Raw genomic sequence first — 13,574 nt, 5'->3', positions numbered from 1 at the left:
GTGCCCTTTGGAGAGCTCTCACCACTCCCACAGCGCCGTGGGCTTCACCTCAGCCAGAGGCAGAGGAGTGGTGTTGGCGGCAGCAGCCTCATTTTTGGGTCAGTGATGGCCGTTGCCAGCAGGGGCTGGGAAGGCAGCAAGTGTGCTCCGAAATAGCTTTGAGGTTGTGATGCCTGTTTGTTAATTGCAGGGGAGCGAACACAGCTTGGAAGTGGCTTCAGCCTCAGCCTTCTGGGGGCTGTGGTGCAGGATGCGGTCAGCTGGTGCGTGAAGTGATTGTTGGCGTGTGCTGCTTAAAGACCTCCTGGAATGGTGACGGGGGCACTTTAGAGGTGGTCTTAAATCACTGTGGGTGAGGAACCCTCTGTTTCTTTAGGGTGAGGTAACTGCTGGTGGTGTTTAGGAAGCTTCGGATTTTGGTGGCTGACAGTGACCAAGGCGTTCTAATGATGGTTCAGACCCCAGGAGGTTCCTGGAGGCATTGACCACCAGGCTGCCTGCAGTTATGCCAGTGTTGGGGGGCAGCAGGACCAGAACATGCCATGACAGTGAGAATAGCTGAAGCTTCCAAAGCAGCCCATCAGAGAAAGCGTCTGAGAAAAGAGCCCAGATTCTGGGAATAGGTAGGAACGGCCTCAGCAGTCGCACCTCAAGTGTGCGGACTACTGGCCACCAAGATTTGGAACATTTGGGCAAATAATTCAGGAGCTTTGCATTCTGCCACTGGTAGGGTGACCATATGTCCTCATTTCCTAGCTTATGTCTTGTCCTGTCATAATTATCATCAGAACCCTCTTTCACTCTTGTCCCCCAGCTACTGGTGACTTGCTAAACATGTCTTCCTCCCGACCTGGCAAGTCTTTATAGATATTCACAAGGGTTATCATGTTCTGACTAATCTTTGAGGCAAAGCATTTAAATGTATTTGGTGCTAGAAATGGAAGTTCTCTTTTTGATATTGGATAACAAGGGAATACATAGTGAGTAATCTATATTCTGACTTTTTTAGGGGGGATGTGTTTGAGGTGAATGCTGCTAATTAAATATTTTAATTTACTCATTTCTCTTTTGAAGACATTTTTCAGGTACTTGGAAGTTATAAGGGCTTTTTCAAGTAATTTCTTTTTTTTTTGGTAGGTTTTATGTTCCTGTGAAAGTAGTTTAGGTTCTAGGTGACCCGGCTTCTAGATTCTTCTGATCTATCATATGAAATAAGATCATTAAGTTGATGGTGGTGATATTTGTTGAATTATAGTCCCGGGGCACAGCAGAAAGCTTGGATCTCTTAGCCCAGTTCGCTAACATTTTCCAGTGCATTCTCTCCCCTTTTTTGGGGTGGGGTGGGGGCATCTACTTAGCCTCAGCTGTAAACGAAGCTGTTACCCTGCTAGAACTACCTAGACCTTGTACATGAGCTTCCCATGCGTATGAGGAACTCTGTGTTGGCTGTTGTTGTCAAGACTCCTTTGCCTTGTAAAGTCTTCGGGCTCTTCTAGTTTGCACCTGGTAAATTTGTGCAAGCTTCCGGGGCCGCCTGCTATAAAGGCTGGGTGGACTTGTGTGGACTGGTAAACAAACAGGATGAAGCTGAAGCCATTGTGGCTCAAGCCTTTACACAACAGACAGCCTTGAGTAATAAACTGGAATGTCATCCAGCGGCCTGTGAGTACCATGTTATGGACACATGTTCCCACCCTGCTGAGAGGAGGACAGTAAAGAAGCCGGTGACTCCTTTATGAGCAGGTTGGTTGTTGAGTGAGGAACTTCAGTAAATTTTTCACATGCTTAAATGATTTATTTTTTCCTTTAATGTTTCAGTGCTCCTTTTAAAGCTCTTTAGTCATCACTTCGCTGAAAATGTACACAGAAGAGAAGTTTATGATGTTAACCAAGACATTTTCTGGCTTTTAATTATTGCCAACATAAAAAGTTATTGAAGATTTGTGCTTTAACGTGTTGACTATCTCCAGATGCTTGTAGTATAATCATAGTTTATAATATATGATAACAACAACCATTGGGTTTTGTGGTAAAAATTTTTTAAATGTGTTTTTAATATTTATTTTATAATTTTTAAATTCCTTCTCTATTTTAAGAAAATCTAGAATTCTCTCCTGTTTAGTGTATTTTAGTGTTTTACTTAGTCTTTTGATTTTTTTAAAGTTTAATTCCTAAGAAAAGTCAATAAAAACAATTATTGCTTTAGACTCGTGTGTGTGTGTGTGTGTGTGTGTGTGTGTGTGTGAAATAGTGCTAAGATTTTAAAGTGTCTAAAATTTGCTGTGGGACAGTGGAAAGTGAATGAAACGTACAGTTCTTTAGAAGATTGTGGTCTAGTTTGTTCATGTAAGGGTGCTTTTTGTACACGTAAAAGAACTGGAAAGATTCCGAGGCAACATAAAGTAAGTTTGCATAGGATGGACTCTGCTTACTATAAAAGGGAAAGGGAAGGGCTTCCCTGGTGGCGCAGCGGTTGGGAGTCCGCCTGCCGATGCAGGGGACACGGGTTCGTGCCCCGGTCCAGGAGGATCCCACATGCCGCAGAGCGGCTGGTCCCGTGAGCCATGGCCGCTGGGCCTGCACGTCTGGAGCCTGTGCTCCGCAACGGGAGAGGCCACGGCAGTGAGGGGCCCGTGTACCGCAAAAAAAAATCAAAGGTTTCTGGAGTTGATATTTTAAATTTGATTTGGAAGAATGGGTAAGATTTAGAGCAGCAGAGCAGTGAGGTGTGGTTCTTCTGTGGCACCAAGAAAGGAGCTGAACAGCTGAGAAAATGCTTGACTCCTGTTAAAGACTCTCAGGGACTGACTGGATTGGAGTGGCTGCCCTTGTCAGGACTAGGACAAGATCAGGCTGGGGACAGGCCAGTGATGGAAGGCATCAGGGTTTGTTCCAAGGAGATGAGGGGGAAAGGGAGGGAACGATGAAAGCATTTGAGCATTTGCTTGTCTTCGTTAGACAGGATGAAATTAGACTAAGGAGAAGTCAGGAGTAGGAAAATACAGCTCTCACTTAATGGAGTGTTGACCGTGTTCCAGACACTGAGCTGAGAGCTTTATGTACATTTATAGCCCACGATGCACGTGCATTATTCCCATTTCACATATGAGGAAACGAAGATTCAGAAATACTAAGTAACATACCCCAGGTGTACAGCTTGGAAGTGGTGAATTGATGTTTGGGAAGAGGTATCACTCAAGCGTTTGTTCTTAAACACTGTGCTGTGCTAGGAAATCAGTTAGGCCATTGCAGGGCTGGTCATGTTTTAAGGGGGAAAATCTTCTGCCACTAGATGGAGCATCTGCACTGGTGAGGCAACATGGTGATTGTTAAAAAAAATGGAGTAAGGCTGTAAAAAGTGAAATCGAGAATATTTTAAGATAGTTCTGGGTGAGCCGTTTGGAACTGCCTTTTATGTAGGTATGACTGGGGTATGAGAGGAGAAAAAGATACTGGCAGGAGAAAATTTGGGGGCTTCAGCCTTAAAAAGTCATTTGGTTTGAGTGGGTGAGGTTGGCTCTAAAGTTCTTACTATGTAATGGATAAATCCTTGTGGTAGAGAGACGTTAACGAAGGAAGGAGATTAAGGAAGGAAATGAAGGCAATTAAAAAGGCTAGAAAATTTAGTCTAAGATGAAAAAGCTAAGTTTTGAGTTCTGAAATATAGGCAGATAATTTGATTTATGTTTTGGGTGGAATTTTTAGAATTATTGAAAAGGAATGTTGAACAAAGTCATAAAAAGACAACAGTGATTAGAAGCTAGGAACAAATTCCCTAAAAATAGAACATGTCAAACTAACCGCCTTCCCCCCCCGCCCCCCGCCACCAACTACTAGCAAGGCATTTAATAAAAATCCCATATTTTTGGGGTCAGGATGGAAGCTGTTCTTTTTAAATTATGTGGTTTGAATAGGAGCAGCCGTGTTCTCGATACCGTGTCCACCTTGGCCACAGTGCTGCATGGTGTGAGGATGGGCCTGAGCCATCCAGGCTTGGCCACCTTCGTTTGCTCCAGGGTGGGTACCTCAACGTCCTTCCCTAGGATCTTTCTCATTAGAGCCCTTATGGAAAGAAGGGCTGAAAATATGTGAGCCCTGGAGTGATTAGTAGCCCTTGAAAGAATCTGGTCTCTTGTGGGAAGCAAAACCTACATGTCGCGAGAATAAGGGAGGGGAAATCTTTTGAGACCCGTTTATCCTCCTGTCTACCCCTGGTTACCTATGCCTCTTTTTATTTTATTTGGCAGTACGCGGGCCTCTCACTGTTGTGGCCTCTCCCGTTGCGGAGCACAGGCTCCGGACGCGCAGGCTCAGTGGCCGTGGCTCACGGGCCCAGCCACTCCGCGGCATGTGGGATCCTCCTGGACCAGGGCACGAACCCGTGTCCCCTGCATTGGCAGGCAGACTCCCAGCCACTGCGCCACCAGGGAAGCCCCTGTGCCTCCTTTTAAATCCTACTTGCTTGGGCAAAAGAGATTTCTGTTTGTAGGAACCAAGAGTCCTGACTTAAGCAGCTAGTTGCTCTCTGGGTCTCTTCACTTGTACTGGGCTTCAGTTTCCGTGAAACGATATTGGTTTTGTCCTTTTCAGTCTGGAGATCATTCTCAGAAGAGGAGTTGAGTTCCGCTTTCTCTGCCATGTGTCCCATTACGTTATTAGTTTTAGGCTCTGAGCAGAATGAAACTACATTATTTAGTTGGTAATGATAATTATTTGTTGAATTATAGTCTAGTCCACAGAGGAAAGCCTGGACCTTTGCAGTCAAGTCTCAGATTAGGATACAGGATCAGAGAGCCCCACTGGATCTGGAGGGGGCACAAACCCACTTTTGCCTGCGTCGAGAGGAAGCAGCTTGCTTGGTCTAGCATCCAAGCTAGGTTGGGTTGAGAGGGGAAACAGACCCCATCCCTATTACGCTGTGCCAACTAATCCAGTCTGTAATAGTATTCAGGTGACTTTAAATTAATGAATTTATTATTAATGCCTCTGTTAAAGTGCTTTTGTGTTTTTATTTTTATTTATGTTTTCTAAAATGAAGCTCTTTTAAATGTAGAATCAGAAGATTTGGTGGCAAGGCGTGGCCCTCAGATTCAGCATCTGTATTATTGAAGGCTTACCAGGGGCTAGGTACTGATAGTAGATATCTTCATGTACATTATTTAATTTAGTCGTTAGCAACACCTTGTGAGGTAGAGATTGTGGTCGGCATACACAGATGTGAAAACCAAGACTTTGGTTAAGTAACCTGCCTGAGATCACAGAACTAGAAAGCAAATGGAAGAGCTGGGATAAAAGCCCAGATTTTAAGACTTTGAAGAGCCTTTCCCAGCTGGAGTTCTTTGAAAGAATTAATTCCTGGTGCCCTGAGGGCACCCACTGTATGTATGAATTTCTGTCCTGTGCTTCTAGAGTGGTAAGAGGTGTGTGCCTTCTTTGGGAGAATTAGTAAAATAGTCACTCAGATTTCTGTAGTTGGTTCAGATAAGGAGGAAGTTGGGGAAGCAGATTGACCAGAGCAGAAAGGTATGTGAAATAACATGTAAAATAATTGTGAAGGACGGGGATGTAAATGTGACAGGTGGTTAGATTGTGGGGCATTTTAAGGATCTTAAAAGCCCAACAGAGTAGTTTGACACATGTCTGGCCACGCCACATGACTCCTCTTTGTTTATAAAGAAATAACTTATCAGTGTGCACCCCCTAACCCCCCCCCCACCTTTCTTGATCTGGCTAATCTACCTATCTCTTAACTTTGAAAACTAAAGGAGAGGTATGAATGTCATGCAGAGGAGAGACTGGAATGTCTAAAAGGAGCAACATTTATAAATGCTCATTATGAGACACTACTAAATTTATTTTCCAACCCATAGTTGGCAAAGCACTGCTGTCTGATGTATACCTACATACGGATTATTTTATTACAGGGCATATACCTCATCATCACCTTTACTAAGTTTACTAGTAAAAATTTAGCAATTTTTCCCTAAAGGGTTTATAACAATTTATAGTCCTACTGAACATATATAACAGTTTCTGTTTCCTCAATTCCTACTTACACTTGGTATTATCAGACTTTTGTTTTTTGTTTTTGTTTTTTGCGGTACACGGCCCTCTCACTGTTGTGGCCTCTCCCATTGCAGAGCACAGGCTCCGGACGCGCAGGCTCAGCGGCCAATGGCTCACGGGCCCAGCCACTCCACAGCATGTGGGATCTTCCCGGACCGGGGCACGAACCCGTGTCCCCTGCATCGGCAGGCGGACTCTCAGCCACTGCGCCACCAGGGAAGCCCTATCAGACTTTTAAAAAATTTAAATCAATCAGATGGATGTGAAATAGTATCCATTTGTATTAATTTGCATTTCCTTCATCATCTTTGAAGTTGAGCATCTTTTCATATGTTTGACCATGTGAATTTTCTCCTTTGTGAATTTCTTGGTTATTTGTCCATTGTTTTCTACTGGGTTGTCTTTTTTATTGATTGGTAGGAATTTTTTTTAAAAAAAACCTCTTTTGGATACTAATCTCTTGGGGGTTGTAGTGAAGTCGGTAGCTTTTCCCAGCCTGCGTGGAACCAGAATCCAGGTCTTTTTGTTCTCTTTTAAATATGCTTTGCAGTTCACCTCTCACTGCTAAATCAGATTAACTGGGTGCTTAGAAAGGAAGTTGATTCCTGGTGTGTACAACAGTAGCACACAGTTAGGGTCACAGGCCAATTTTTCTTCAAAAGTAGATGGAGAAGTTTAAAAAAAATGAACAGTATTCAAGAGTTGGCACTTAGGAACTAAAACAAATGCTGAGTTTTATCGTGTATGGTTATCACTGCCTGCTCAATAATTATAATTTCATAAAATGTGTTTCAGAAATGGATGGTGAGCAATGAAAGCCAGTCCTTAAATCTAACCAATTTGTAAGCATGTTCATGGTACGGCAGAGAGGTAGGATGGTTTTAGATTTCATGGTTTCATAGTGATGGTCTGTTAAAGTCATTTACTCCTCCTCTGCCTAGCTTCCAGATTTTAAAACTTTTAACCCATCAAAAATGTGAATGATACTAAAAGTACATGAGGTGATATATGAATTTATGTGTCCTGATTTCTCTTTTTAAGCCATAATATCTTTTCTAGGCGGACACACCCTTGAATGTGTGCTTTTCTGCTTTTGATTCTTCTTTGAATCCTGCCTTCACATTTAAGAACATCTTTCCACTTTTTTTTTCTTTTCCTTTAAAAATATAAAAGGAAAAAGTATAGTGAAACAGAAGTGGTAATAGACAGATGTTTCTCGTCACTAGCCACTTCTTGGCTGGTTTGCGGTGCTGCTGATTTCCTGGGCAGCCATGCAAATGAGTTTGTTCACCTAGCAACAGGGGCTAGAACTGATCCTTGCTCTGATGCAACAGTAAGAATGTGCAGTTAAAACAAAAGGCGTTCTTATACTATATTGCATTTCCTCAACCTTTTTTTTTATATATATAATTTTAGCTTTAATTTTTACTGCATGTGAGCAGAAAATAAGCTATGAAAAAAATTTACTTATCGACCTCAGTGGTTTAAACTGGAAAATCAGAACGGTAGAAGGGAGCTCAGAAATTTTCATCGAATGCATTGCTTATTCATGCTTAGTTGTATTTTCCAAGACTAGCAAATAAGTTCTAGAACTTGAATGTAGTAGAGGTATCCTGAGTACAAGGGTATTCAATTTTTCTTACCACCTGTGTAGTAGTGACCATGGTACACATTATAGGAATAAAGTTACATGAAGAGCATCATTGTAAAACCATCTAAATTTGTTTAAATGTTAGACTCTTTCATTTTAAAGTCATCAAGTTTTCTAGATGAACATTTACCTTTGGTATGTATATTAAGGAAAGATTTAAAGGAATTGTTTTGTTTGATTGGAGCAGTTACTGTCTGGTGGTAGCTATTCAAATCCTGACTAAGTATATACTACCAAAAGAATTGTCTGTTTTAATGTGGTCTGTGCTTTGAGCTGACCATTGTGTCTTCCAAAGTTTTTTCTTTCTTTCCTGCAGAATAATAGACACCTGATAAATCTGTTGGGGGTTGATGCGGTTGGGGAGTAATCATTAAATGAATACGTAGAAATCTGAAGGTTGTATTTGGAGTGAATGAGGCTGATAGATCAGTGAGGAATCTTAATCAGTCTCAGTGATTCTTGCTTATAGGTGCATTCAGACAGTTATACAGTTATAGGCAGAGTTCTGAGTTCATAATAAATTCTGTCATCTGATACCCATTCCTTTAGTCATTTGAATGGCCATTTGTCAGGGGAAATAAAATATGGGAGAGTGTACATCAGTCACCCTTCTAGGCTTGTACCTTAGTCCAGAAGAGGAACAACATAGCACCATCTTCACTTCTAGTGTTCTAGTTGTCATAGACAGCATAAAGATATAATAATTTGCTTAAAAGTATTGATGAACTGTTATGAAGTCCTCTCTCAGCAGGCGGAATCTGATAAGCAGATGGGAAATTAGAGAACCTTATCCAAACAATTCTGGCTTTTCTTCAGTGCTAGATAGTCTGTTCAGTATGGGCACGGAGACTATTGCTGTAGCACCTAGATGTCCTGTATTATTTCCATTCTTTAGATTAAGTACCAGGCCAAGAAAGAGGTCTATAAAAAGAAAATGAAGAAAAATGAAGACTCAGAGTAGTTTTGCTTTTTGTTTTTGTCTGAGTAATTGCAAATGTTAATGTGCACATTTAGTTTTAGGCTACTGACTTGACACCTAAGGAGAGATAGCTCTTTAAAGAAAAATGGGCTTACTGTTGGAGAGGAGAGCTCTCCTGCATTGGAGTGATCGTAAATGGTAGGTGGTTTGCAGTTCTATTACTACCTGTTCGTGTATGTACTGTAAAATAATCCTGTGTCGTGTGGACTGTATTTAAGCAATGATTGACTGAGATTGTAATTTCAGTAAATCTAAATGATCTCGTCTAATTAAATTCATGTGCTTCAAAAAAAAAGAAAGAAAGAAAGAAATGCAAGAGGTTTGCCTATGAAAGATAAGGCGGTGGAAGTAAAATTGAGCAGGGAAAGCTTTCAGAGGTAGCTTTGTTTTTCCTTCACTCTTGATGTTCCGAGTTGTCTTCTTCTAGTATAATTTCCCTTCAATCAGGAGAACTTTTAGCGATTCTTTTAGAGCAGGTCTTCTGCCAACAAATTCAGCTTTCCTTCATCTGAGAATGTCTTTATTTCACCTTCATTCCTGAAGGATATTTTCACTTGGTACAAAATTTGGGGATGACAGTTCTTTTCTTTTAGTACTTGAAAAGTGTGCCACTTTCTTCTGGTCTCCATGGTTTCTATTGAGAAATCTGTAGTCATTTGAATCATAGTTCCCCTATAAGTAGTGCATCACTTTTCTTGATAACTATTTCAAGATTTTTTCTTTGTCTTAAGTTTTTAACAGTTTGATTACGAAGTGTCTAAGTGTGGATTTCTTTGAATTTATCCTTTTAGGAGTCTGTTGAGCTTCTTGAATCTCTAGATTTATGTCTTTTGCCAGGTTTGGGAAATATTAAAAACATTTTTTTCTACACTATCCTCTTCTGTTGTTCTAGCACTCCATTGACATGACTGTTAGATCTTTTGTTATTGTCATGCAGGGCCCTGAGGCTCTGTTCGTTTTTTCTCAATCTTTGGTTATTCAGATTAGATCATTTCTATTGATCTTCACTGACTTTTGCTCTGTCACCTCTGTTCTGCTGTTGAGTCCATGCAACAAGTTTTTAATTTTGATTACTGTGTCTTGTTTCTTGCTGAGACTTTGTCTTTTCAGAAGTGTTTGCCCTTCCTTCTTGAAGCAATTTTATAATTGTTCTAACGTCTTTGATGATACCAACATCTGTCATCTTTGCATTGTTGTCTGTTGAACATCTTATGTGAATTTAGGTTTTCCTAGGTCTTCATATGACAAATAATTTTGGATTGTATTTTGGACATTTTTAATATTATGTTTTGAGCCTCTGGGTCTTATTTAAGTTCTGTGGAGAATATTGATGTTTTTGTTTTAGCGGACTTGACCTGGTTGGGTTCGGGCTCCTCAGTCTTCTCTGAGTTTTAAAATAGTTTCAATGTCAGCTTCGTTTCCAAAGCCATTACAGAGCTATTCAGATATGTTCTGTTTGTGTGCCGACCAGTGGCCATCCTGGGACCTGGAAACTAGGGCTGTCTCTTAGTTCAGTTTTCAAAGTCTGTGGTATGCTGCTGAGGGTCAGACCCATGCCTGTATAACTTGAGGGTGAGCCCAGGAGTTCCTAAACAACTTGGTGGGGGGATCACTTTCCTGCGTTCCTTCCTCTCTGTGATCTCCCTGCTACTTTATGGTTCTCTGGGGCTGCCTTTTTAGTCACCCAGCCAGAAATCCGGGGCTTTACCTACCATGCTCTCCTGTATATTTACCATAACTCTGCCTATATCTGGGGCTACAAGGTGGAAGGACAGAGAGAAAAGATGCAAGAGGGGTTTTTGCCCCTCGCTCTTGGGACCATAGCTTCTCTGACTGGAGAGGAAGGATCCCTTTCTAAAGGTGCCTCAGAGTTTTAGGCTTCCTGCTATGGTAGACAGAGTTCTAAAGTTCTCCCAAGATTCTTGTCCCATGGTTATTCAGTCAAACATAATCTAGGTACTGCTGTGAAGGGTAGAAATAGAAACTGATTTAACTACAGACTGCCTGGCTACAGTACAAGAAAAGGGAGGGAAAAAAGCATACGATTTCCCCCCGCTCTCTATGTGGTAGGAGAATACACTCCTGTTCCCCATGCCAGCACCAAAGGGCTTCTCCTGGAGCGCTCTGTCTACATCCCGGGTGCCCAGTTGTGGGTTCTGGCTGCATTGCATCCAGGCTAAGAGATACTGGAGGGAGAAAAGTAGTAAACTCACTGCCAGCTCTTTGCCTTCCTCCCCAGTCCACTTACTACTATTCACTTTTTTGTTTCAGTCCTGATTTTGTAACTGCATTCAGTGGGAGAGACAGGTTGGGTTTTTAAGGATTCTTTTTTTTTAACAAATGGAGTCATAACTTTGTAGTTTTGTAGAAGTTGCTTTTTTTCACTTAAGGTGTTATGGACATTTTTCCATGTTAGTAGATACAGAGCAATGAACCTCACTTTTTAATTATGAATAGTAATACTAGCATAGTAGCAGTTACCATGTCATTGAACCAGTAAGGAAGTATATTAATTTATGAGGACTGCCATAACAAAGCACCACAGACTGGGTGGCTTACACAGACGTCTATTTTCCCACAGTTCTGGAGACAGGAAGTTCCGTATCAAGGTGTGGCAGGGTTGGTATCTTCTGAGGCCTTTCTCCCTGACTTGCAGATAGCCATCTTCTTCCTGTTTCATCATGTGATGTCTTCCTCTGCTTGCGCTACCATAACAAAATTCCATAGACTGGGTGGTTTAAACAACAGAAACGTGTTTTCTCATAGTTCTAGAGACTGAGAAGTCCAAGATCAAGGTGCTGGCCAATTCATTGCCTGTTGAAGGCAGACACCCTCCTTCCTGGCTTGCAGATGGCCACCTTCTCGCTGTGTCCTCATGTGGTGGAGAGCGAGCTAGCAAGCGAGCTAAGCCCTGGTGTTTGTTCCTTGTCTTTACAAGAGCACCAGGCCTCCCGGATTAGGGCCCCACCCTTAGGACTTCATTTAACCTTTAGCACTTTCTCCCAGACTCTGTCTCCAGATACAGTCACACTGGTTGCTGGGGCTTCCATGTAGGAATTTGGGAGGGACACAGACGTTCGGTCTGTAACACATGGTCTTCCCTCTATGCCTGTCTGTGTCCTGATTTCCTCCTTTTATAAGGATACCAGTCCTGTTGGATTAGGGCTCTCCTTAATGACCTCATTTTAACTTTATAAAGTATTGGGAGTTAGGACTTCAACACAGGAATTGTGAAAGGATGCAGTTCAACCCATAAAAGTATTTTTCTCTGCTTAAGATAAGGAAACTGAGGTTCACAGACCTTGAGTAATTTTGGCCAAGATCACACATCTAGTAAGATAGAACCAGGATTCAAACCCGGGTAGATTGGCCCCAGAGCCTGTTCTTTGAACTATCTGGCCGTTCTCCTATCCCCAGTCTCCACCTTGGCACGGCAGTTGTTGGTATGTGCCACGGATTATTGAATAATCCTATGCTGGACATAATGGGTTTTCTTTTTTTTTTTTTTCTGTTAGACAGTGCTGCATTGAACATGCTTTTACAGGGATCACTGCACACCTGAAAATATTGCTATTGTATAATGCCTAGAATTAAATTTACTCACAGAAGTCATTGTTAAATTTATGTATTTCCCCAAAATACCCTCAAAAAATGTGCTTGTTTACCCCTCCCAGCGATAATGAGTGAGAGTGGCAAGTTTTAGAAAAGAGCAATGGAAAAGCTACTTCCTGTCATAGGCTACAGATGAATTGGAATTGGGTACTTATTTGAGGCGTCTCAGAGTGAAACAAAGGCCATTGTTTCTGTTAAGTTAGGTGGGGTGAAAACATACCAAGTGATGTATCCTGGTCAATTCATGACGTGCTTTCTTGTTTTTCAGAATTTTGATTCTGACATTAGCAGTGTGGGAATAGATGGCTGCTGGCAGGCAGACAGCCAAAGGCTTCTCAATGAGGTGATGGTGGAGCACTTCTTTCGACAAGGAATGCTGGATGTAGCTGAGGAGCTCTGCCAGGTAACAGTGTGCCACCTGTAAGAGCATGAACCGGAAACAAGGGAAGTCCTTGCAGTTTTTAAGTCTTCTCAGCCATAGGCAGGTTTTTACATTTTAATCATCTGGGCTGACTTCAGTTTACTAGGAAGTTTTTTTTGTTGTTTTTTTTTTTAAAGTTGGTGAAAATTATAGTCCTAGAACTTGTTATTCAAATTATTTCCTTATTCCTGCCCCAGAATGTTGGTCCCAGGTCATCAATCAAGGGTCAGAAGTGATGCTACTTTTTCAAACATCTCCTCTTTTGTTTTTTTTTTGTTGTTGTTGTTTGTTTGTTTTTTGGGAATAAGCCAGGGCATTTAATTTATTTTTTTAATTAATTTTTTTATTGGAGTATAGTTGATTTACAGTGTTGTGATAGTTTCTGCTGCACAGCAAAGTGAATCGGCCATACATACACATATACGCACTTTCTTCTCGATTCCGTTCCCATATAGGTCCTTACAGAGCACTGAATAGAGTTCCCTGTGCTATACAGTAGGTTCTTATTAGTTATCTTCTATATACAGTAGTATGTATAAAACATCTCTTTTAAGAGGGAAGGTTAGTATAGCAGAGGAGAAAAGGACAAAGAGGTTTATATTTGCTTTTCTCATCTAGCCCAGCTTAAAGAACTTTGTTTATCAAATGAATTTCAAGCTAAAATTTACTTCAAGTGAACAGCATTTGTCTTTTATTCCATTAGACATGAAGTTAGGGGTCTCAGAACAGTTTACCAACACCACATAGTCATAATATTAGCAGCTGCCCTGTATGGAGTATTTACCACCCTCCAAGCCCTGCCTTATTCCTCACTGCAACCCTGTGAGGAAGAAATGGTTGAGGAA

General features: G+C 41.5%; 1 protein-coding gene across 2 annotated transcripts in view; it reads left to right on the top strand.

The window, feature by feature from the left end:
- The window catches only part of RMND5A (required for meiotic nuclear division 5 homolog A), a 60,801-nt gene that overhangs the window by 21,489 nt on the left and 25,738 nt on the right, over nucleotides 1-13,574 (top strand). For both annotated transcript variants that reach the window (XM_030837433.3, XM_060309138.2), the window contains exon 3: nucleotides 12,577-12,711. In XM_030837433.3, the coding sequence (XP_030693293.1) occupies nucleotides 12,577-12,711 (135 nt within the window). The remainder of the gene's footprint in view (nucleotides 1-12,576; nucleotides 12,712-13,574) is intronic.

This window comes from Globicephala melas, chromosome 12 (genome assembly GCF_963455315.2).
Source record: "Globicephala melas chromosome 12, mGloMel1.2, whole genome shotgun sequence".
NCBI lineage: Eukaryota > Metazoa > Chordata > Mammalia > Artiodactyla > Delphinidae > Globicephala > Globicephala melas.
Note: the sequence above shows the minus strand (reverse complement) of the source record. Positions and strands in the feature narration are given on the sequence as shown.